Source organism: Neomonachus schauinslandi, chromosome 8, assembly GCF_002201575.2.
Source record: "Neomonachus schauinslandi chromosome 8, ASM220157v2, whole genome shotgun sequence".
Lineage (NCBI taxonomy): Eukaryota > Metazoa > Chordata > Mammalia > Carnivora > Phocidae > Neomonachus > Neomonachus schauinslandi.
This window is the reverse complement of record NC_058410.1, coordinates 42106800-42132968: the sequence shown is the minus strand read 5'-3', so window position 1 is coordinate 42132968 and position 26169 is coordinate 42106800. Positions and strand designations below refer to the sequence as shown.

The 26169-nt window shown below is 35.0% G+C and overlaps 1 protein-coding gene across 3 annotated transcripts; it reads left to right on the top strand.

Moving 5' to 3' along the window:
- Positions 1–5082: 5082 nt before the first annotated feature.
- LOC110583360 (40S ribosomal protein S3a-like) lies at positions 5083–6155 on the top strand. 3 transcript variants are annotated; one of them, XM_044917378.1, is made up of 2 exons: positions 5083–5331; positions 5800–6155. In XM_044917378.1, exons 1-2 carry the CDS (start codon positions 5091–5093, stop codon positions 6102–6104), a joined length of 546 nt encoding a protein of 181 aa, XP_044773313.1. In that variant the 5' UTR covers positions 5083–5090; the 3' UTR covers positions 6105–6155. The 3 variants fall into 3 exon arrangements, with proteins under 3 accessions (XP_044773313.1, XP_021549101.1, XP_044773312.1); XM_021693426.2 differs by having other exon boundaries at positions 5083–5338; positions 5558–6155; XM_044917377.1 differs by having other exon boundaries at positions 5083–5351; positions 5565–6155.
- The last annotated feature ends 20014 nt before the right edge of the window (positions 6156–26169 follow it).

Sequence of the window (26169 nt, the reverse complement as noted above, 5' to 3'; positions counted from 1 at the left end):
AACTTTACAAAATGATGTTATTTGTCAAGTATATCTCAATAAAGCTGGAAAAAATCTTACATAATAGTACGATCTAATGCAAAATATTAGATTAACATGGTCTGAAAAAACTAATAATAACATACATTTTCATTTAAAAAGTTAAGGAACTGTGAGGATATTAATACCTATGTTTTCTTTCATTGTTTTTTAAAGCTTTAAATTGTTCTTCCACTAATGGTCCTGGTGAATGTTTTCCAGACACTGGCTACTGGAACAGTAGTCCATTGACTAGCAGCAGTGACATAATCTGGAAACTTGTTAGAAATGCAGAACTGTTCGACTTCAGTCCAACTAAATCAGAAATTACATATTAACAACAGATGATCTGTATGTACATTAAAGTGTGAGAAGCACTGACCTTGATAACTCAAAGTTTGAAAGTTAAAAAGCAAGAGTAACCTTAGTAACTCAATCCTTTATTTAGTGGTTTATTAGGGTTCTCTCAGGAGTGTGGTAGTGGGGCAGTGGAAGAAGCTCATTCTGGCGGTGGGCAAATTTTTAGAACTTAGACCATCATCAACAACAATAAAACTTCAGAAGAATGAGAATTTTATCATTTATATTGTTTAGAACTGTTGGTGAATGTTAATAATTAAAAAATACAAATTAAAAAAAATACAAATTTTAGTCAGTTTTATTATTGTTTTTACATTTTCTACATTCAATCCATTCCCTTATTGCTTGCACCTGTGGTGGACTAGCCTCATGACCTCACTCTTTACATTGTTTACAGAACATTTTGTTGTTGTTTTTGCATTTTTCTTTTTTCTCAAGTTTTTATTTAAATTCCAGCTAGTTAACATACACTGTAATATTAGTTTCAGGTATAGAATTTAGTGATTCATCACTTACATACATCCAGTGCTCATCACAAGTGTCCTTCTTAATACCCTTCACTTATTTAACCCATGCCGCTGCCCACCTCCCCTCCAGTAACCATCAGTTTGTTCTCTATAGTTAAGAGTCTGTTTCTTGGTTTACCCCTCTCTTTTCCCCCCTGTACATTCGTTTGTTTTGTTTCTTAAATTCCACATATGAGTGAGACCATATGGTATCTGTCTTTCTCTGACTGACTTATTTTGCTTAGCATAATACTCTCTGCCTCCCTCCATGTCATTGCAAAAAAGATTTCCTTCTTCTTTATGGCTGAGTAATACTCCATTGTGTGTGTGTATAGACACACACACACACACACACACATATATTACCTGTTCTTTATCCATTCATCAGTTGATAAACATTTGGGCTCTTTTCATAATTTAGCTATTGTTGATAATGCTGCTATAAACATCAAGGTTCATGTTTCTCTTCAAACAAGTATTTTTGTATCCTTTGGGTAAATACCTAGTAGTGCAATTGTTGAATCCTAGGGTAGTTCTGTTTTTAACTTCTCAAAGAATTGCCATATGGTTTTCCAGAGTAGCTGTACCAGTTTTCATTCCCACCAACAGTGTAAGAGGGTTCCCTTTCTCCACATCCTTGTCAACACCTGTTGTCTCCTGTGTTGTTAATTTTAGCCATTCTGATTGGTGTGAGGTGATATCTCATTGTAGTTTTGATTTGCATTTCCCTGATGATGAATGATATTGAGCATTGTTTCATGTGTCAGTCAGCCATCTGTACATCTTCTTTAGAAAAATACCTATTCATATCTTCTGCCCATTTTTAACTGGATTATTTGTTTTTTGGGTGTTGAGTCTTACAAATTCTGTATATATTTTGGATACTACAAAAGACCCCAAATAGCTAAAGCAATCTTGAAAAAGAAAAGCAAAGCTGGAGGCATTACAATTCTGGACTTCAAATTATCTTATAAAGCTATAGTGATCAAGACAGTATGGTACTGGCACAAAAACAGACACATAGATCCATGGAACCTAATAAAAAATACAGAAATGAGTCCACAAATATATGGTCAACTAATCTTCGACAAAGCAGGAAAGAATATCCAATGGAAAAAAGTCTATTTAATAAATGGTGTTGGGAAAACTGGATAGCAACATGCAAAAGAATGAAACTGGACTACATTCTTACACCATACACAAATATAAATTCAAAATGGATGAAAGACCTAAATATGAGACAGGAAACCATCAAAATCCTAGAGAAGAAAACAGGCAGTAACCTCTTTGACATTAGCCTCAGCAACTTCTTATTAGATATGTCTCCTGAGGCAAGGAAAACAAAAGCAAAAACAAACTATTGGGACTCCATAAAAATAAAAAGCTTCTGCACAGTGAAGGAAACAATCAATAAAACAAAAAGGCAATCTACAGAATGGGAGAAGATATTTGCAAATGACATTTCTTTTGTGATACTATTTTCACTATATTTAAAATATGATATTCATTGTGGATAGAAAATGGTCATTATGGTACAGGAGATCTCCCAAGAATGATCCAATATCATACAAAGAATGGTCAGCAAGCCTGGAAAAATGCAGGGCATATTTTTTAGGACATTACCTAAATGTCCATAAAACTGTTTCCATAAAATGTCAATTTCTAGATCCATCATAGGGAACCAAGTAGTGGTGAACAGGAAATTAGAATGGTCCATGTATATATGTTACTTTCAACCTAGACTTTATTTCAAGTCTCTAACAGATCTTCCAGTGTACCCAGGTGTGCATGTGAACATGGAGGAGGCAAGGAGTGATTCTGTTGTATCAGGCCTCCATGATTAAGCTTTTTTCTTTTATTTTTTAACAAAAATGAAAACAGCTGTTTTGAAACATTTAAAAACTGTATCCACCCTTGACAAACAAAATAGATTTCTGAGGCATCTTTTTTTTTTTTTTATGCCAAGTAAAAAGATTTTTTGAAATCAGAAAAGACAAGTTAGTTTTATTCATTTTTTTTATTTTTATTTTTTAGTACTCAGACAATTTTAGGCACTTAGATTTTCCTTGTAAATCAAGTCGAGGGAATTCATTGCTTGTGGAGCAAAACGAACAGCACTTTCAGGAACAAAAAGAAAGCAGCCAGTGTGAATGCTTTTCAACCCAGCATGATTAGTGCTCTCCAGCTCTGGCTGCAAAGAGAAGGTGCTGTGTTTTAGAGGAAGGCTCCCTCATGTGAGTTCTACTTGCTCCAGGGGAAGTTATCACCAAGGATAGACCAGTACTTTCACTGTCCCCTCTGTCATTTCTCTCTCCTGAGTGAAGTCTCTCAATCATGGTACTGCATTGTGCCATGATATACATTTGAGATAGAGTTATATATGTGGGCTATTCATCTTTGCTTTCAGCATTGTATCTATTGTAGAGGATCTATGTGTTGCATTTGTTTTATCACAAAGAAGCTCTGTCAGCCTCCTTTTATCTCACCCAACATTTTAGAACTCAAAAAAACCCAAAAAACAAAAAACCTCATCTACACAGTGCTAACAACAGGAGGGTGAATGAAATGGTATTGCCAAGTGGTAACCTATCTCTTTAGTTGTTCCAGCAAAGGCAATTCAAAGAGCACTATGACAATCTATTATTAATGACCGATTTGTGTTGTAGTTATCAATAGAGAATATTGTCTAAGATGTGGAGAAATATGTTGATGATCATTGCTTATAATTATTACAGGTCTGTACCTGAAGAAGCATCCAACATGAGACACTGTTCAAAAAGAAGGTAATTTTGTGCCACAGGATATTTGTTTGGGGCTATCCGGAATTGGATTTGTTTTCCTGGAAAGATCAGAGAGAGGCTAACTATTCTGTGAAACTGACCAAGTGACTTGCAGTTATGTCCACTCTGAATAGTTATATAACTCAAAAAATAATTTTAAACAAATAAAGGATCACCAAAACCTGTTTACAAACAATTGAGAAAAGGATATAGATAGGGTTAAGTGATAATTATATATAATTGTCAAGAATGGCAACTGGATTAACTAACAAATGTGTTGCTATAAACATTTACTTTAAAAACAGTAATGTGTGGCCTTTTCATGAACTAAATAAAATATTGTAAACCCAAGGCTGTATTCATAAACTTTTCTGACAACTCCTTTATGCCAGAAGTAGAATTAGAAACCACCTGGGAGGAGATGCACAAGGTATAAAGTCACTGTATTTGTTGGACTATAAGGCACCTGGCAAAGGAGGTTTGAGCTGCAAATTTTTCCCTTCTGAAGTATAATCTAGTGAAGTAAATAAGACACATGCTAAAATGTAACAAAAAACACAATGGCTGTATATGATTATCAGTAGTAAACTGAAATTATAAATTCTATAGCATTTAGAGTTGTAAAGATTTTTATTTTGTTTTATTTTTAATTAAAGGCTATCAAAGCTCCGGTCATACAAATAGATTTAAAAAACACTGCTTGGGGTCCCAGCACGTTTGTACTTCAAAGGGCTTTGGAATCATAAATATTTTTGAGGAAGGAATATTCTATAGGAAGATCAACAAGGACCAAAGGGTAGCATGCAGCCTAACAATCTTCCCCCATGTCCCCTTTCTCTGAATTTAGTGCTACTTCTGGTGTGATATCTGGTTAATATAAGAGAGAGGTGTGACTTACCTTCTTTCAGCTCTTTCAGTGGCCTTTATTAATGTTTCACCTCCTCTGAAATTCCCACTGAGTCAGTCTTTTGAGTAAAACTGAGTCCTCATAGCCCATGATAAGATGAACACGTTTGGTCTTGTAGGAAAGCTTTCCTGGACCTCATAGCTAAGTACCTACTTTTCAGAGGAGAATCGCACATATGGGTGGAAGAATGAGGGAGAGCAAATACTGGAATATCTGCAAAAGCTGGATAAACAGGGTGCCTGGGTGGGCTCAGTTGGTTAAGCGACTGCCTTCGGCTCAGGTCATGATCCTGGAGTCCCTGGATCGAGTCCCGCATCGGGCTCCCTGCTCCGCGGGGAGCCTGCTTCTCCCTCTGACCCTCCCCCCTCTCATGTGCTCTCTCTTTCTCAAATAAATAAAATCTTTTTTAAAAAAAGCCAGATAAACATAAGGGAGCACTATAATGTCAGCAGATGAAGGCAGTGGAGCCCTCCATATAAACTGTATAGGGTATAGCCTTTTGGCTCCCTGAGCAGCGCCATGGCGGTCGGCAAAAACAAGCGCCTTACAAAAGGGGGCAAAAAGGGAGCCAAGAAGAAAGTGGTTGATCCATTTTCTAAGAAAGATTGGTATGATGTGAAAGCACCAGCTATGTTCAATATAAGAAATATTGGAAAAACATTAGTCACAAGAACTCAAGGAACCAAAATCGCATCTGATGGCCTCAAGGGTCGTGTTTTTGAAGCGAGCCTTGCTGATTTGCAGAACGATGAAGTTGCGTTTAGAAAATTCAAGCTAGGGGCGCCTGGGTGGCTCAGTCGTTAAGCGTCTGCCTTGGGCTCGGGTCATGATCCCAGGGTCCTGGGATCGAGCCCCACATTAGGCTTCCTGCTCAGCGGGAAGCCTGCTTCTCCCTCTCCCACTCCCGCTGCTTGTGTTCCCTCTCTCGCTATATCTCTCTCTGTCAAATAAATAAAATCTTTAAAAAAAAAAAAAAAGAAAAGAAAATTCAAGCTAATTACTGAGGATGTTCAGGGCAAAAACTGCCTGACTAATTTCCATGGCATGGATCTTACCCGTGACAAAATGTGCTCCATGGTCAAAAAATGGCAGACCATGATTGAAGCTCATGTTAACGTCAAGACTACCGATGGTTATTTGCTTCGTCTATTTTGTGTTGGTTTTACTAAAAAATGCAATAATCAGATTCAGAAGACCTCTTATGCTCAGCACCAAGAGGTCCGTCAAATTCGGAAAAAGATGATGGAAATCATGACCCAAGAGGTGCAAACAAATGACTTGAAAGAAGTGGTCAATAAATTGATTCCAGACAGCATCGGAAAAGATATAGAAAAGGCTTGTCAGTCTATTTATCCACTCCATGATGTGTTCGTTAGAAAAGTAAAAATGCTGAAGAAGCCCAAGTTTGAATTGGGAAAGCACATGGAGCTTCATGGTGAAGGTAGTAGTTCTGGAAAAGCTACTGGGGATGAGACCGGTGCTAAAGTTGAACGAGCTGATGGATATGAGCCACCAGTCCAAGAATCTGTTTAAAAGTCAGACATTTAATGGTGACAAATAAAAAATCATATTTGTGATGTTTAAAAAAAACAAACTGTATATGGTATAATGTGTGTTCACGGTCTATCATGCATGTTTATTCAACATTCTTTGAACAAATATTACTGAGGGTCTCCTTTGTAGCAGACTCTCTTCTAGACTTTGGAAATAAGCAGTGCACCAAGGAGGCAATGTCCCTGCCCCATGGGGCTTACATTCTATTTGGAAAAGCAAAGAATAACTAAAAATATAAAATAAATAAATATGCTCCATACCAGATAATAATAAGTTCTAGGAATAAAATTATAGCAAAATAAGGGTGAAAGGGACAAGCATGAGTGTGATCTAGTATATAAGGTCTTCAGAGAAGTTTTTCTGACAAAGAGACATGTGAACATATCTGAATGAGTGATAAAAAGAAAACATGCAAACAAATGAGAAAAGGATATTCTAGGCAGTGAGAAAAGTATGATGGCCATAAATGGAGAAGGAGTGAATTTATTTGAAGAACAAGACTAAGGTAGCTGGGTTGAGTGAGCTGAGGAAAGAGGTAGGAAATGAGATCAGAGAGGCACAATGGAGTGGCCAAAAGCAGATAATGTACATTTTAGAACAGCTTTCTTGGCTCAGGTTCTGTTGAAATAATTTACTACATATCTACTCCACACTCACAGATAAATGGGTATATGCCTCTGCCTTCCTGGAGTTTACCGTATCAAAAGTTAGACAAATAAGAACATAATTGCAATGCACTGTGATTCCTTTTTTTTTTTTTTTTCCCCTAGGTATAAGCTCAAGTTGCTAGGGCAGACTTAGAAGAATGTATATAAATTTTCTGGTGCAGTCATGGGAGGCTAATTAGAGTACATAACACATAGGCTGAGCTTTGAAGAACAAAGAAGAGTTCGTCATTACATTGGTCAATGTAATGAAATGAAGCCTATTCCAGGCTGTGTCAAGGGTTTGTTCAAATGTACAAAGTCATAGGAAAGCACTGCAATTTGAGCTTGAGTGATGTAATGGAAAAGCAAAAAAGTGCTGGAGACAGACAAGCGTCTGAATAGTATCTTTGAAACAGAGAACACTATTTAATGTCCCCTGAAAAAAGGGATTAATAATCACACCTATCTTGTCAAGTCATTGTGATTAGTGATCCTAAATGGGATAAGCCTGGCTTTTACTATGTGGCAGTTAATCCTACTTATTATTTCATATAGAAAACTCCAGTATTGACAATAGGTACAGGGTTCATTTCCTTATTTTATTCTCAGACTTTGTTCAAAATCTGAAACAGCATGGGTACTCATGAATATTTGGTATATAAATAAATGAACTGGCATAGTTACAGTTTCCTTTCGATTGCAATAGTGCAGGTGATAGAGGATAAAGTAGTGCACCAAGACAATGGTGGTGGACATAGGAAAAAGAGAGATAACTTAAGAGATATTTAAGAGATAAAAGTGACAGAATTTGTTACTAATTGGGTATGAGGGAGAAAGAATCAGGTTGATAACTGAGTGACAGTGACTGGATGAATGGTGGTGACCTTCACTAAAATGGGATAACTGAGAGAAAAAGGACCTGGTTTAAGTTGTATTGGGAGAGAAAAAAAAATGAAGTCAAGTTGACTTCGTAATTTTGAGATATCTACAGGCCATGCAGGTGAAAAAGCTTAGAGGCGATCAAAAATGAAGTCTGTTTTACAAAAGAGAGTTCAAGCAAGATAGATACATTGGCAGTAATTGAATCTTTTTTTTTTTGTGAATGAAATTTTGTAAAGATATTATTACAGAAGAAGGAAAAGAAACGCAATTATATAATCCAGACAATATTATCATTTAAGGGGCAAGCATAAAAAGGAAGATCACTTGAAAGAATCTTATGACGTCACAGGGGAGTTAAGAGAACCATGAGAAACTGGTATCATTTCATAACTTACTTTTCTTTGTATTTGTATAAAAACAGTACAAAACATAGTTTGATATAGCTTAAATATTCTCTCACTGAAGGACTCCCTAACTTAAATCACCTTAATGGCACAAACTCTAAGAGTTCATAATGGTTGTGAGAAATGATCGATGATAATAAGACTCACAATTCAAAAGACAAAGTTCTGTTTGGTTTATATGATTTAAACATTATGAGATCATTATTTCTCATTTTCTTATTGGGCATTCAACTTAATATTATTTAGTAGGTAATGAGCAAACAATTCAGATAAGTGATTATCATTGATGGAAAGTTTTCCTGGTAGGTATCATTTATATCATCTACTTGTGTTCAACATTTATTCAGTTAGATATCATTTAAAGTTGTTTTTTTTTTTTCAATCATTGCTTTCTCATTATGCTTGAATATATACCCTTTGATACTAATCCAGAGAAGGCAGCCACTGACATTGTTTCAAAGATAGTTGGGAGATCTGTAGCCACACTGAGATAAGTGCCAACTTCCCTGTCATAGCATTCATTCAGTAATTGTGTCTGAACATTTCCTCAGTGGTTTAAAAACCATTCTTTTTTTCAGAATGCTATATTTTTCTATATTATTTTAGTTGATTATAATTTGGTGTTTCAGTGAATTGGGACTGAAGTTCATTATACTGTATTGTTTTGCTGTAAAGAGTAGCAACTACAGGAATACAAGCAGGCATTCCATATTCAATTGAAAAGTGCAATGCTGGCATGATTACCATAATGTGATCCAGATATCTCTAAACACAATTTTACAAAAGCATGGTCTGGAAAAGTCCAGGTATCACTGAAAGCAAACTTTAGCATCGTGATGCAAAAGCCTCTATTACTGACCTAGCATTTATTTTGACATCAGAGTTAAAGACGTGAGCACAATAAGTTAAAATGTCATGAACTGCTTCTGACTGACTCAAATCAACAATCATATAAAATATATACATATTGTATATATTGTATACATATACAGAGGACACAGAGTCCTTTGGTTGTTTTCTCTATGAAAAAAGAAAATTTCTCAATTGTTATAAATTTCATGTTTCTAGGTAGGACCTATCTTAAGCATGTTAATTACAAATAAAGATACACTAGGAAAAAAAACAAATTTTGATTTGCTGGAGACAGAAAAAAGATTGTGCTTATCTATAATAAAAGCAGAAGATACATAAAAGAAGAAAGCGAAAGCAGATAAGCTGGAAAGGAGTTGTGAGTTGTGACTTAGGGAAAAATTTTGAAACAAACTTTATGAACAGGATCTGAAAAACAAAATTATGTACTGAATAGTTAAATGTGTCAAAATAATTTTCACCAGTCTGGATAGTCTAAACTAAGTGTTACAAAGTTGTTATTAATCATTGTCAGGGAAATAAGACTGCATGTGTTGTACATTCTAAAGGGAAGAAATGTGTTCAATATAGTATTATTTTCCCTGAAAAGAATGGGACATTTAAGCCAACTATAGATATCACTGAACTGATTAATATAAGAAATGAGATTATACCTCAGAAGCAAACTATGCTCCTCTGGATAAGAGGATAATATAAAGAGGGGAAAATAGGAGAAATTATGCCCAAGACCTGTCTGCTGAAAAGTCAGAGTCACTGAATAAGGCAGAAGGGCAAAATTTGTTATACCTATATGAGATTAATAGCTTTTCCAAATTTACTCTAGGAAAGACATTGCCTAATTAAGTTACACATCTTCAATTCCTAGAGAATCATCTATATCCAGATGGGGCTTATTTTGTTTTCTCATTTCCAGTGGACCTGGGAAAATACAGTGGCCAGTGAAAGCTGAAACTTGAAGAAAAATTTAGCCCTGGGAGCTTCTCTCCTTGAAAGGAGCCAGGAGCCTGAAGCTCCAGAGTATAGTTCCACGATGTGTGTGGAATCAGGATGGTGATATAAGATTAAGTGACTTGGAGGGCAGTAAAACTACTGGCAAGATAGTGGAAAGCCAAGTATCAATGATGTAATTTCTTCCCTGTGACAATACCAAAATGTAAGTAAACTTCCTAAACACTACAGAATTCCAAATTGATTTATTCTCTGGAAGGGCATAGGAGACATAGCTCAGCACTGGATCTCATCCAAGAGTGGGTGTCCCCTAAATATTATTCTAAAAGTAACTATAAATTCTGGGCACCTGGGTGGCTCAGTTGTTGGGCGTCTGCCTTCGGCTCAGGTCAGGATCCCAGGGTCCTGGAATCGAGCCCCGCATCGGGCTCCCTGCTCGGCGGGGAGCCTGCTTCTCCCTCTCCCGCTCCCCCTGCTTGTGTTCCCTCTCTCGCTGTGTCTCTCTCTGTCAAGTAAGTAAATAAAATCTTTAAAAATAAATAAATAAATAATAAATAAGTAAATAAAAGTAACTATAAATTCTGGAAAAATAATCTACAAACAACCACAAGAGGACACCAGTGACTAAACCAAAGAGGAGGGATTTGGATGAGATAAAATCTGAAGCACAGTAGGCACAGGGTGAAGCCCTCCTCTAATACTGTGCCTCTTCACTCTGAGGGGGGCTGCAGTCACAGGAGAGGAGGCACCGGCTGCTGAAATTCTAGTATAAAAACATGCCACCTTTCAGGCCAAAGAGCCCAGACAGAGGAGTCTGGACTCAACCTGGGTTCCCAGGGCATTTTATAGTTCATGGTTTTGTCTATTGCTTATCCAATTTCACAAAGACTTCTTTTCTTGTGTTTTTTTTTTCCCCCTAAGAAATTTATACTTCTGGATTTTAAATTTAGGAGTGTGTGTGTGTGTGTATAATATGTGTATATATTTTATATACATATATATGTGTATGTTATAAACATATGTACTTATAAATACATTACATATAAAATATATAAAATATAAAAATATCTAAAACAAATCCAAACTAATGACCATTTTACAAAATTCCTGACCAGTACTCCTCAAAATTCTCAATGTTATTACAAACAAGGGAAGTCTGAGAACATGTCCAGAGGAGTCCATATGACTAATGCAATGTGGTATCCTGCATGGGATCCTGGGACACAAAAAGAACATTGAGTAACTAAAACCTAAGAATATCTGAATAAAGTATGACTTTAATTAATAATAATGTGTCAATATATTTCAAGAATATATCATATTAAACAAAATGTTAATAATAGTATAATTTGGATATAGTGTCTATGGAAACTAGTATCTTCACAATTTTTCTGTAAATTTAAAATTTTTCTAAGAAATAAAACTTATTAAAAATTTAAAGGATAGGGGCGCCTGGGTGGCTCAGTCATTAAGCGTCTGCCTTCGGCTCTGGTCATGATCCCGGGGTCCTGGGATCGAGCCCCGCGTCGGGCTCTCCGCTCCTCGGGAAGCCTGCTTCTCCCTCTCCCACTCCCCCTGCTTGTGTTCCCTCTCTCGCTGTGTCTCTCTCTGTCAAATAAATAAATAAAATCTTTAAAAAAAAATTTTAAAGGATAAATCATCAATTCCCCAATCATTTTAGAAATTTTACATCCATCTAAATAACTGTTAGGAAACCTACACACACACAAAAAAAAAACCAGTAAAGAATTATAGAATTTAAATCATTTTCAACCATTTCAACTATTTCAATGAAATAATTGATATTTGCAAAACTTTACATTCACCAACTGCAGAATGAAGCTTTTTTTAAAAATACACAGTTTGTGAGGCTCCTGGGTGGTTTAGTCGGTTAAGCATCTGCCTTCAGCTCAGGTCATGATCCTGGGGTCCTGGGATCGAGCCCCACATCAGGCTCCCTGCTCAGCAAGGAGTCTGCTTCTCCCTCTCCCTCTGCCCATCCCCCTGCTGGTGCTCTCTCTCTCCCAAGTAAAGAAATAAAATCTTTAAAGTGAACAAACAAAGAAACAAATATACAGTTTGTTTACCAAGATAGACCATAAGCTGAACCATAATACGGGTCTCAATAAATTTAAAAGGACTAAAATCAGAACACAATACAATTAAATTTGAAATAGATAAATATCAGATATCTAAGAAGATTCCAAATATTATGCAAACTTGATAATACACTTCTAAAAAAATCACACGGGTAAAAGAAAAAGGCAATAGAAATTATTTTGAACTAAATGATAAAGAAAATACAACAGATCAAAATGTATGCAATGCAGCTAAAGAGGTGAGTAGAGGTAAATACATAGCACAAATAGATATACATAAGAAAGAAAGCATAAAATCAATGCTCTAAAACTCTACATCAAAAAGCTGGGGCAGAGGGGAGTAAAAACAAAAAAGTAGGAAGGAGAAGGTGATAAACAGGAACAAATAAAATAGAAACAAACACAGTGGAGAAAGTTATCAAAATAAATATCTGGTGCTGTTTCTTTGAAATTGAAAACTAGTTAAACCGCTCAACAAAAAACAAAGATATAGATATATAGAATGTGAAGACATAGCCTAAGTCCACCTAGAAACTTCTATATCCAAAATGCAAATGAATATACTGATGGACTTGGAAGACAAACACATGTAAAAATAAAGTCCTGGCACTAGACACAGGACCAGTAAAAATGTTTTACTTACCAAAACTAGAAGTATTAAACCCTAGGTAAAACTTAGAAGTTAGGTGCAGAGATAAGGATTGGGGCAGAAAGAGGAAATTAAGAGAATACCAAGTTTTAATGTTTAAGTGGGAAGGCATGATGAAGAATGTGTAAAAGTTCTTGAACATTTTTCTTAGTTTATTTGGCATGAGTAGAAGAGTACAGAGAAATACTTCATATTTTTATTTTGCAGTAAAAATGCTATCAATTGACCCCTATAATTAATTATTACCTATTTAGTTTTAATAATAAACCCCCTACAGTTAGTAGAGCAAATTATCAGCTATTGTCTCCATTTCTTAGCCTTCTTGCTATTAGTTGTGATTGATCGATTAAGTATGTATCAGCCAAACAGATATGAATAGAAGTGATATGCCACTTGCAGAGGAAACGTCTTAAAAAACAAGTGATTCCATTTCCTTTATGTCTTCTTATGGACTAGAATTTTAAATTACTTAAAAGTAGTAGAATTACAGATTGTAATAAGTTTTATAAAGAAAATAAAGACAATGCATGCAAGGGAATCTAGTCTAGGTAGGATGGATCAGGGAAGGCCTCTCTGAAGAAATGATATCTAGCTGATACCTAGTGTGAAGAAGGTTCTGGAGAAATAGCTTTCTAGGCAGAGAGGACAGCAAGTGAAAGACCTTGAGAATAGAATATATCAGCTGTCTTTGGGGAAAAGAAAGGAGCTCCAAGTGGCTGAAGCTTAGGGTGGGGGAAAGAAGCATAAGAGGTGAGGTAAAAGGAAATGAATCCAGGCTAAGATTCATTCTAATTGTTTATCCATCTTTTGGGTCTTTTGGGCTTTAGGCATATGTCTTTTTAAATTGCATACAATAAGATTATTTTCTCTCAATCTGATTTTTATATAGTGAATGATCTGTGAGTTGTTATAATAACTGCTAAATTTGTCTGTATATTTACCATCTTGTGCTGTGTTTTACACTTACAAGTCATTTTCTTTACCTCCTTTTTCCTTTCCTGTCTGGCCTACTTCTGGTTTAGAAGTTAAAAATTCTACATGAGGATATTTAGTAGTTATGGTCACATTTTTTTTTTGATTGCATACTTTACTAAAAGAAACGGAAACTTAGACATCCACTCTCCTCTAGAGTAACAAAAAAGTCTTAGAATGGTTTAATTCAAATCACTAGCCTATTTATGTTATCAAGATTTTTCATTTCACTTTGTTTTTGCATCCCCAAAAGTCATCATAATCACTGATTATATTATTCAAAACATCCTTATTTAGATTTACTGACATGTTTATCAACGTGTTTGTTCAACAATCCCTTTTGCATCCTACTCTTCCTCCTGAGTTTTTTTTTCTAAAAGCACATTTTCTATTAGTTCTTTCATGAATGGTTTGTGATTGTTAATTTGCCTGCTGTTTTACTTGCTTAAGTACCTTAATTTCATTCTCGTTTTTGAATAATAATCACTAAATAATAATTTAGTGACATGTAATTCCAGACTAATAATTATTTTTCCACAGTGCGTTTAGTCCAGTATCTTCTGGACTCTAATATTCTTGCTGTTAGCAATTATTGTTGTTGTAATAATTATATTATTACAATTACTATTATGTTTATTGTTATTTTGACGTTAGCTGTCAGTCTAATTGTTTTCTATTGGTTAGAAACTTGTGTTTCCTTCGTACTTGATTATAAGATATTAACATTGTTTGAGGACCACAGATTATAATAGAAATGGATCCATTACTTATCTTTAATCCACCTGCAAGAAACCGCTTTCCTAAATCTGAGGATTCATGTCTTTCCTCAAGGTGCCATTATCATTTTGAGGTCAAGGCACCGACTGGTAAATGAGCATGGCCCTTGCTTAGGCAGATCCATCAGCCTGGTAATAAGCAAAATAAGGCCTGGCATAAAAAGTAAAGCAGTCTTTCAGTGGGAATATACACAAATCAATACATATCTATTGAATTACTCAATAAAATGGCATTACAGTGAAAATGTCTTTTTAACTCATCTATATCTTGCAACAAAAAAGCAGCTATATAATGAATTAAAAATACAGGTCAAAAAACAGGTCAGAAACATGTGTTTTAAGACGGGATAAGGGCGCCTGGATGGCTCAGTCCTTAGGCAGCTGCCTTTGGCTCAGGTCATGCATGCTCCCAGGGTCTTGGGATTTAGCCCTTGATTGGGGTCCCTGCTCAGCGTGAGGCCTGCTTCTCCCTCTCCCACTCCCCCTGCTTGTGTTCCTTCTCTTGCTGTGTCTCCCTCTGCCAAACAAATAAATTAAATCTTTAAGGGAAAAAAAAGACAGTATAATAAAATATTCTTAGGGAATCAGCAAAACCTAAACATTAACAGATTTTTGATTTCAGATTTCTGATGATAATTCAATTGCTTTTCAAGTTACCCACAGAAGTCAATCAATATTCCCTGGGTATAGATTCTTTTATTTTTTAAAAATAAGTTAACTTGTTGATTTACATATACCAGGAAATCACTTAAGTGATTTTATCAAAGATAATGCAAAAACATTTAAGGCAACCAGATTCCAAGTTTTATATAATTAAAAAAATAATGGCTTTTGAGAGGATTACCCCAGTATGAAAATTGACTTACTTGCTGTGCTGTTATTTGGACACAGTAAACTAGAGAAAATAGCTCAGTGGTGATTATTTCAGTGGGCAGCTGCCTTGGTCATCAATATGAGATAGCTATGTCCAGGAGAAAAGACATGCTTTTAGAGGGACAGGAATGTTCAGAGTCTGAGACATAAACACAAAAAAAGAAGTGAATTCCACTGAGTGAGCTCAATTAATAGGTGTGTGGTCAAAGATTTCTGATGAGCACCATGAATATTTCAGATAGGATAGTGTTGCACTTACTCAACATTGAAGATTAGAGAAACACCTTGCAAAAACTGAATTCTAGAGCTGCTGACTTCTTCAGGTTACATCTCCCTTTCGCTTTTCAGATATCTGCACATTTATGAGTATTTGTGTTCTTTATATAGTATGTATATTTTTATCTATCTGCCTATGTATTATCTACCTCATGTTGTAAATACATTAAAAACATTGTGCTTCATTGTGCAGCATTTCTTGACTTTCAACAATATCTGATTAGTTTACCAATTTGTTACGTGTGTGACAATACATGACTAAATACATTTTAACTAAGTCAAAAGTTTTCATTGCTGAAACATGTATGCAAAAGTTCCCACTGAAGTGAAAATGGTTTAACTTTCAACTGGAGCCTAAGTTAGATAGATCAATGACATTATACACTGACACTTAGTGGGAAGTATCCCACTTAAACTGAGTATTCTCTAGACATCAATGATGTCTAAAGAAATTAGAGATTTATTTTTAGGAATTATTAGAAATGTTAGTGCTAAAACCCATTTAGAAAATATTATGATGTCTTTTTGGATATTGTGCAATATAATTATAAATATTGCACAATCTCGTTTGACAGGTGCTTGTTATTTCAATTTTTCTTAATTAGATATGCATTAATTGCTAAAGCTGTGAGAATATCTGTGTGTGTGTATGTAGGCATTATGAGAATATTGTTCTGTTTCCTTGATTAGTATCAGGTAAGTATCTAGAAAATCCTGTCATATATTTGCTACCATTGACAAGAAAGAGTAGAACATAAAAATTCATGTCTCCTATCCCAAATCAAAATCTTTAAGCAACTAAAGACACCTGAAACATATATATTAATTTAAAGTAATTTATATATATTTTAGTATTTATTAGAAGGAGAAAAAAGTGATTCAATCTCAGAGGCTATTTTTTCTCTGAAATTTTATTTAAGACTCCATCATCAGTGGGGTGGTTCAATCAGTTAGGTGTCCAACTCTTGACTTCGGCTCAGGTTATGATCTCAGGCCTTGCACTAAGTGGGGAGTCTGCTTAAAGATTCTCTTTCCGTCTCCCTCTGTGCCTCCGCCTGCCCTCTCTCACTCTCTCTCTGAAATAAATAAATCAATCTTTGAAAAAAGCCTCCATCATTAGCAAAAAAGTTGAAGACTAAATAGAATGGGCATGTGGGAGCCGAGAGGGACTCTTGCTGGCTTCCTTTACTTTTGCTTATTTAACTATCTGTAGTTCTCTCACCCATTCCAAAGCCCTTGCTTTGCATCATCTTACCTCTCTGCCCTTGATATCAAACATTATCTTTTCCCCAACCCCACTTAATTCCACATTGTTTGTCCTTGGGGGGGGAAACACCTTTAAAAAATGTACATTTACTCTATCTGTGATCATAACTTTCTCTTTTTTTTTACTCCAAAATACAGATGAAGTGAAAAGAAGGAGCACATGCACCCCAATATTCATAGCAGCAATGTCCACTATAGCCAAACTGTGGAAGGAGCTGAGATGTCCTTCAACAGATGAATGGATAAAGAAGATGTGGTTCACATATACAATGGAATATTACTCAGCCATCAGAAAAGATGAATACTTACCATTTACATTGACATGGATGGAACTGGAGGGTATTATGCTAAGTGAAATAAGTCAATCTGTGATCATGACTTTCTACCTTGAAGAAAATAAAGACACAGCAGATATAGGAAGATGGTGAGCCTGACTCAAATTATGTTTTCACAATTGCGGGAAATGTCTGATGAAAGCCCTTCATGCACTTAGACTCGTAGCACCAAATGTCTCATGTGAGTGGCTGGGTTTATGATGATCTTCATTATGGAATAGAATCTTTTATTGTCATAAATTAATCAGCTCATATAGCAATCATGTTCTAGTTAAATTAGCTCACTAGCTAAACTATCTATAAAACACATAAAGGACACCATCTATTTGAAGTTTTTAGAGTTTCTTGTTATATTTGTGTTGTTAAAGATTGAATGTATCTGTAAGGATAAGTTGCATAATAAGATACTCACATTTCTAACTTCCCAAACCATAGTTCCTTACACTTAAGCACACTAATTTCCTGTTTAATTCCCAACATCCAAGATAAAAGAATTTTTTTAAAAAGGTTGTCAACTAAACTAAGAACTCCCGTCACCCTAAATAAGTGGTATTCCAAAATGTATGAATATAGTAACCACTTAAACTATTTCATTTAAATGTAACCAGTTCAGAATATTAATACCTGAATATGAAATGTATGAAACACAAAATAAATGTTGTCAGTTGATACATAGGCAGAGTCATCATATAAATAAAAATTTAGATTATTCCATGTCTCCTTGAACTTTTAAAGGTTAACTTAGTTGTGTTCCTGTCAGCTTCAGCACCTTTACAACTGCTGAATTCATTGTCAATAGTAATATAGCAAAAGTGACCTATCATTTCCTAGAGTTGGTTTTCTTTTGAGTTCAGAGTTAACCACCCACAAAGTAGGACATAATGGTATTATACATTTCAGTAGCCATGAAAACTGGTACATAGAACATTATAAACAAAATAAAATTTTAAAACTATGTTCCAAACTATGTAGCTCAGTGATTTCAAGAGCCAAACAGGTTTAGAGATTTTTTTTCCTTTAAAGTGAGACTCTTGATATTTGAAAAAAATAAAAAGGATACAATCAAATGTTAGTGAAGTTGGGAAGAGAATTTTGGATGAGAGAGACAATGGGGAATATTCCTGAATTCATGTTATTAACTTATGTGTGACCTTCACTAGCTTTTCAGTTCTTTATTTTTCCCATCTGGACAACATTATTTGCCTCCCTCGCTGGAATCTTGCAAAGCTTAATGTTTGTGAGCCACTTTGACTTCCACAGCTGGAGGATGTTGGAAAAATGCAAATTATTATTGTTGTTATTTATTATTTATTGTTCTCATCTAGACTTAGTTCTAGTCTCTGCAGGCTTACCCCCTGAGCTTTGGAGACAAATTAATAATAAATGCAATGCTAGTCCTTCGGCAAATACTGTAACAGCTCAAAAGGAAACAGTTAAAAAAATGTTTTACTCTTCTATTATAAAAGTCACAAGAGTTAAAAGTTTAAAAAATTACCAGAAATCTCACAATTTTAATCATGTTGACCAATTCTCCTTTACTATGAATTGTCAAGGATTTTCATTGCATGCAGCATTTTTATTCCACTGCGATGTCATTTTAGACTGGTAACCTGTCTGCTTAATTCAGCTTTGTTTAATATGCAAAAATCAGATTTGAAATGGTTGTTCTATATATTGCAGCACTAAAATCCTTTGGATTTACATTTCTAAGATGTTCACCTTCTCTTAAAATAGTTCATTTTCGGGGCGCCTGGGTGGCTCAGTCGGTTAAGCGGCTCCCCAGTGTCCTGGGATCGAGCCCCACATCGGGCTCCCTGCTCGGCGGGGAGGCCTGCTTCTCCCTCTCCCACTCCCCCTGCTTATGTTCCCTCTCCCGCTGTGTCTCTCTCTGTCAAATAAATAAATAAATAAAATCTTTTTTTTAAAAATATACAAATTTAAATTATATACTATTTATACAGAAGTTTTATCTTCTTTATGGAACATGTAATGTACATTTACCAAGGAAAAGAATAATGTCTAAATATCGACTAAAATAACGATTGCCATCTTAATTGTTGGCCAAAATCTAGAAATTGATACATCTATAAATCACTTCTTGTCCACTTAAAATGATAAAAACATGAAAGTCTATTTATTGAACATCTTGTAATAAATCAGTTTTGATATTAACATATCTTACTTAATTAAAAATATGTTGGGGCGCCTGGGTGGCTCAGTCGTTAAGCGTCTGCCTTCGGCTCGGGTCATGATCCCAGGGTCCTGGGATCGAGCCCCGCATCGGGCTCCCTGCTCAGCAGGAAGCCTGCTTCTCCCTCTCTGCTCCCCCTGCTTGTGTTCCCTCTTTCGCTGTGTCTCTCTCTGTCAAATAAATAAATAAAATCTTAAAAAAAAAAAAAGAAAAATCAGTTACACTTTTTTTCTCTTTCAGTATATGAGGGGGTTTCATCTTTTTTTTTTTTTTTACATAAAACTAAGGAAGCTGTATTTTCATTGGTCTGCTTAGTATGTAAAAATTCTGTTTTCTAACTTGAATATTAGTATAGTTTAATGAAAATAGCCTTGTGTTTTAGCTTCTTTTCAGTACAAATAATTATATTTTATTAATATTATATATTTTTGTAAACTTGTACAAAAAAATGCCAGGTGTTATTTAATCACTATTCTGAGGGTGAAAACTCCATGAATTTACTCCAAGAGAATTAAAAACATATGTCCACACAAAAACTTGCACATGAATGTTTATAGCAGTACTATTCAAAAAGGCTAAAAAATAGAAACAGCCCAAATTTCCAACAACTGATGAATGGACAAACCAAATGTACTCCAGGATAGAAATAAATAAAGAACTATCTTTTCCCCTTTACATCATTCTGTGATTTTCCCACCACTGGTTGCATTAGAAAGGAAACTGTTCCAAGTTTCTTTTTTTAAGTAGTTAATCTTTAAAGACCAAGACAAAATTGAATTTTAATGCATCTGTGTATTTTACACAAAATTCAGAGATTGCTTTTATGATAGTGGTAGCATTGAACATATAGAAAGTAGTGGATTGATTCATAAAAATCATAGTAGAGTCAGCCAAAATTATATATGAAAATTATTTTGTGCTTTCTACATGTAAGTCATTGTGCTAAAAAGTAAGGAGAAATATATAGGAGATACAGTCTGGCTTACAAGACATAGAGCAATTCGTCTTTGAATATAGTTTATTTATGTCAATATTTGAAAAGACCCAGAGGAAATGACTTTGGGATTGAGGAAAGCTCTTGTGAACAGATAAATGGTGATCAGTCATAAGAAAAGGGGGATATAGATCAGCCTCTAAGATTTCTATAGATCAGTCTATAAGAAAAGGAGGATAAAGAAAAGGGAGTGTGAAGAAAAGGAGGAGGAAAAGAGAGAGGCAAAGGAGAAGGAAAGAAATAAATGGAACACATGTTTTATATGGAACTTTCCAGCAATAATCCTTAATCAAGCCACAAACTAAAATATTGAGCTACATTCTGTTCTCATAGGAATTCAACTTGGAACATACTACCTGAGGAGATTACAGTCCCCTCAGGTCATCCAGGATAGACCAAGAGTAATTGGTATTTGCCTAAGGACAGTATCCAAAGAATAGTGCTCCAAATACTACTAAATTTGAGCATTCCGCTATATTCCTCCTAATTAAATGCTCCCCATGTTAAAAATGCCCTAAGTAATTGACAAAAGGTAAAAGAATCTCTTTTGAATACAGGAATTTATTAATTATTCAGTTTATCAATTTATTAAAAATATAACCCACAGTTCTGTAATGGTGAGGTCTTGAATACAGAGTTTGAAACATAAATTAAATTAAATTTCATTGTGATTCACTTGCTCTTTGTGACATCAGATTTTCTAATGCCAAGGTAATGGGTGTGATGTTACTGAAAATTCAAAGTCGAAATCACTTATTTCAGTCACCATTTTAATCTCTGATATCCTTGTGCCTCCCTTTCTTTGTTTCCAGGTGATTCTTTTAAAAGATTTAATCAGAAGTAAACAACTTATCTTTAGTTCTCCACCTGTCTTCTCTTTACCTGCATCAAATAAGTCTTTCTCTCACACATGATCTCTATGGATTGTCATTTCTCAGAGGCTCTCTCTTCTTCAGAATTGACATGTTGGTGAGTATTCCATCAGGAAGATGAGGTGATCTAATACTGATTGACATTACACAGTGACATTATGATCAGCACCAGGTTAAAGCACCATATAAGGTGGTGATAAGCCAATCTGATATTTGATACTTTGCTACCTGGAAAAGGACTTTTTATCCCATAATTCTGACGGGGCTCTCCTACTCCCTTTTTTCCCTTTATCAGCATATGACCAGAAACATGGAGGGTAGGAAGAAATATCAAAAAGACAAGAGTAGACTCTTATTTGATAGTTACTATGCCAAAAACTGTTCTTGTCATTTTCACACAGTTGTAGTTAATTAACTTGGTTGTAGTAAACTCGGAAGGAAGAGGAAATGAGAGAGAGAAAGAGAGAGAAAGATGATAGATATGGATATAGTAATAGATCTTTTATTTTCAACATCTGTGCCATCTCTAACCATCTCCCACAGTCTCTGTCATGGTCCACAGCTCCAACATAGGAGCAGTGCCATGAGCAGCCTTAGCCTTTCAGAGCTCCATATAGTCTACTAGGCTCTGCCACTGTGAAAATCTCATTATCCTGTACTCATCACAAGACGGTCTATACCTTGCATCCCTACCTAGACAAATGGATAGACTAGTGCATAAGGAGGAATTTGGGAGCATGACTAACTTCAGAAGTTAATACTTTGAAACTCTGGTTTCTAGAGAATTCCCAGTTGATAATTCACACTCAGCACTCTACAAGAACTATCCTATTTACAAATAATATAAGAATACCTAAACACTAAAAGAGGTCCAAGTTTTTTTTTAAACTGTACTTCATATAAATATCATTTTATTTCAATTGATATTTCATTAAAATATTTTATTTCAATCTTGTAATAAATAGTCAATTTATCAGATGGGGTAAAAAGCATCAATTCTGGAACCAGACTTCCTAGATTTTAATCCCTTCTCTGTTATATTACTAACTGTGTGAATTTGTGCTAACTTTTCAGTGCCTCAGTTCTCATCTATAAAATGGGAATAATAATAACACTACCTCATAAGGCAGTTGTGAGGAATAATGAAGTAATACATGTAAAGCCCTGAGGATAGTTCTTCTTAGCACACAGTAAGCACTATGTAAGGGCTAGAAATGGTTATTATTATCTTGGACTTTTCTCTGAAAATATAAAATAATCACAATTATTATTATTATTATTATTACTAAAGTATTCTAACATGGCCTTCTCCCCTTTCAACTTATCACACTCTTATTATTCTTTAAAGAACAATCTATTCCTTAGACTTTTAAAAACTGTATTCAAAATAGTAAACAAAGATTATGTTTTAACTATACATATTACCTTTTACAGATTCCCCACCGACCACAACATCCAGTAAAATGACAATATATTATAAAAGTAGAAAAAATCTCAATCAGAACAGAAAATCTGAGAAGGCAACTATTACGTACAGGATTTCAATAAATTTCTGCAAGATATAAGATAGTTTGAAGATAATGTAAACACTTCTCTCAAAAGAAACCCACGAGTAACCCTAAGTTTGAAGTTCTATGTCAAAACTCTACTTATTTTAAATGCTATCCATATAAAATTTTAAATTCTTATAATTACATAAGAAAAAATCTTATACATATCACCACCACAGCAATGTTAGGTACTAAGCAAACTCTTAAGATAGTATCATCTAATCAAATACATGCAAATCAGAATCTTATCCATCAGGCTTTACTAAATAAGTTTAAAGATACTAGTAATCAAATAGCTCAGAAGAAGCAGAGACAGGTATGGAACACTGAGAATCCCTCCTAGGTCTTTTCTTCCTGCATGGTCATATACCTCTAGCCCAAAATAGATGAAGTCTTTCAATGAGGCTTGCAGGGTTCCTCACACAGTAGAGAGAGCTTAATTTACGTCACATCTCTGATTTATATCTCCAGAGAATTGTATTGTCTACATGGCATTCTCCAGGGAGCCATGTCTTGCAGATTTTGTCTTCTATTTACTGTAAGTAAACTTATCCAGGGACTTTTGCCATGGGCATTTTGTAGATAAGCCCTCTTCCTCCTAGCAAATATCATTACTTTATTTACCCAGAGGTCCTATAGACAAGAAAATTAGACCAGGTTACCTGCCTTCTTTTCTTTCCTTTTGGGGTATCCCTATAGTAAAGTAAGTGAATTCATTTCTATCTAGCTGCTTTAACTATTTCCTTCCTTAAATCATATTTTCAGATTGCCTTATGTCCATGTTGTTATGGAATGATTGTAATCAGATTTATAAGGTAAGAGTGAATGTTAGTTCTGTTTTAAAATAAATAAACTGAGGTACAAAGAGATTGGAGTCTAAGATATCTAACTGCCAGAACTAACAGTGCTTGGATTCTCAGTTTAGAGCCCAATCTCCCAGTCAAAAATAAAACAATAGCATTGCTTGGTGGTGATTACCTCAGTTGGTGGCCCATGGCCTCTGCTATCAGAACAAAGCCTTTGCAGTCCATGTTTGGCTGTTTCAGTAGTCTAAAGGGAGTCAAACAGCTCATGAAAAGATTCTAAATTTTCTGGATAGACTCAAACGGTGAAAACAAACAAACCATTAGTGGATTTGTGTAGAACGAATATAGCTTCAAATAGTATAGGAGCATTATCCTTATAACAGTCCAAGACACCTTGATCAATAAAAACAATGGTTTTATTTCAAAGGAAAGAGTTGTTATCAGTCATACATGCCCTGGCATGAATTTAAGGTCAAACATTGGTTCTCTCAAGATAGCTCTATTTAAAATTGTTTAAGAAAAGACTGTTTCACTTGTTAAGGGATTTTCAAGGGTTAGAAAGAAGTGGTCAAGAAGGTTGAAATGGAACTCTGGCCTTGGTATTCAAGGGCACTTAAGAGTCTGCTCTGTCTGAAAAGGGATTTCATCACTACTGATCCTGCCCATGCGCATAAATAAGGACACAGAGTTGCATCAACGTGAGAGCCCCCTGAGAAAATGCAGGGAGGGTACTTGAGAAGAAAACTGAAGGAAGGAAACTGTCTTTTTAGAAAAATAGGAAATAAAAATAAGACAGCCTTGCTTCCTCTAAATAGCTTAAGAAAAAGAGATAAAAAAGTGAGAAATACATATTTATTTGTGTCTCATGCTTACCTCAAAAGAACCCTTAGGCAGGGAACACTTAGGTCATCATCAGTATTATCAAGCAATATTGCCTGGGGTCAGAATGAAATTATTCATTTGATTTACAAATAAACTCATATATCTATGATGAGTTCCCTCTTTCTACTCATTGCCAATGATAGAATTAATGGTATACCCATGCTATTGCTCACAGAACATTTCTCCTGCAGGAAAATACTGAAAATTATGAACACTCACTAAAGCAGGACTGTTCCACACAATGACTTGATGAATTCTGAGCCTTATCTGAGAAGTTGTTCATAAACTTTGTGCTGTTCCCTGAAGAGAGAAGAGCTAACAGCATTATGATTGAAATTAAATTTTTAAGAATGGAGATAGCATTTTTAATCATGGGGAAATTACCATCTCAATATTCTTAAAAGATGTTCAATATTTAAATAAGATCATTTCAAGATCTAATGAAGCATATGCAATATTTAATTGAATCATAATTTTTCTTTAGAAAACAGGGAGCCTCTCACATATACATTTTCATTAATTATGTAGTAGTTCTCAAGTTAAGATTTATCTTAACAAAATAAATTAATCTTAACAAAACAATTTAATAAAGACCATAGGTCTTTAGCTATTCAAAATCTGAGGAGAACTGACCGCTAAGCTCTGCACTGGTAATGCAAAGTCAGAACCAGTATTTGGATAAGGCAATTGTATCTCAATACACGACACATATGGATAATTTACATTAGTGGAATTGCGTCTAGTAAATCTTTTTTTCCTATAGCAAGAGACAGTTTTCAAAATTCACATTTTGAAATGTGGGTTGAGCATTTACACTCATTTCAATTCCATAAATTAGACATAAATAATCAATATTACTAATAAAATACTTATTAAATTAAAACACATATACATATACAACTTATTAGTTTAACAGACTTTAACTGAGTGCCTAGTATGTTACATGTAAAAAATGTTACACATCAAGTAAAAGTAATTTATCTATAACTAATACATGTGCCACGCCATTGTTTAAAAAAAATATTTTTCTTGGGGTGCCTGGCTAGCTCAGTCAGTAGAGCATGTGACTCTTGATCTCGGGATAATGAGTTCAAGATAGATTGCTTAAAAAAAAATTTTAACTTTGATCATTCTTTTCTGAACTCACTATATGATTTGAATTTTTTTTTAAAGAGTTCATTTATTTATTTGAGAGAGAGAGAGAGGGCATGAGCAGAGGGAGGGGCAGAGGGAGGCAGAGAAGCAGACTCCCCACTGAACAGGGAGCCTGATGACGGTCTTGATCCCAGGATTCGGGGATCATGACCTCAGCCGAAATTCAAAAAATTTGAATTTTTTCATTGCTTTTTTTTTTAAAGAGTTCATTTATTTATTTGAGAGAGAGAGAGAGGGCATGAGCAGAGGGAGGGGCAGAGGGAGGCAGAGAAGCAGACTCCCCACTGAACAGGGAGCCTGATGATGGTCTTGATCCCAGGACTCGGGGATCATGACCTCAGCCGAAATTCAAAAAATTTGAATTTTTTCATTGCTTGAATTGAAATATATTTCACAAATAAATGTCTTCCACTCCAAAACTAGTTTTCTAAATAAAGTAAGTTTAAGAAATAAATAAATAATAAAGTAAAAGAACACTGTACACCTCACCAATTAAGAAGGATTAGATGGCTGAAAAGCCTGTTGAAAAAGAACTGAACACTTTTGGCATGATTCCTTATAGGAGGTCTACCCAGGCCTTCTTTGCTCTGCATTTCC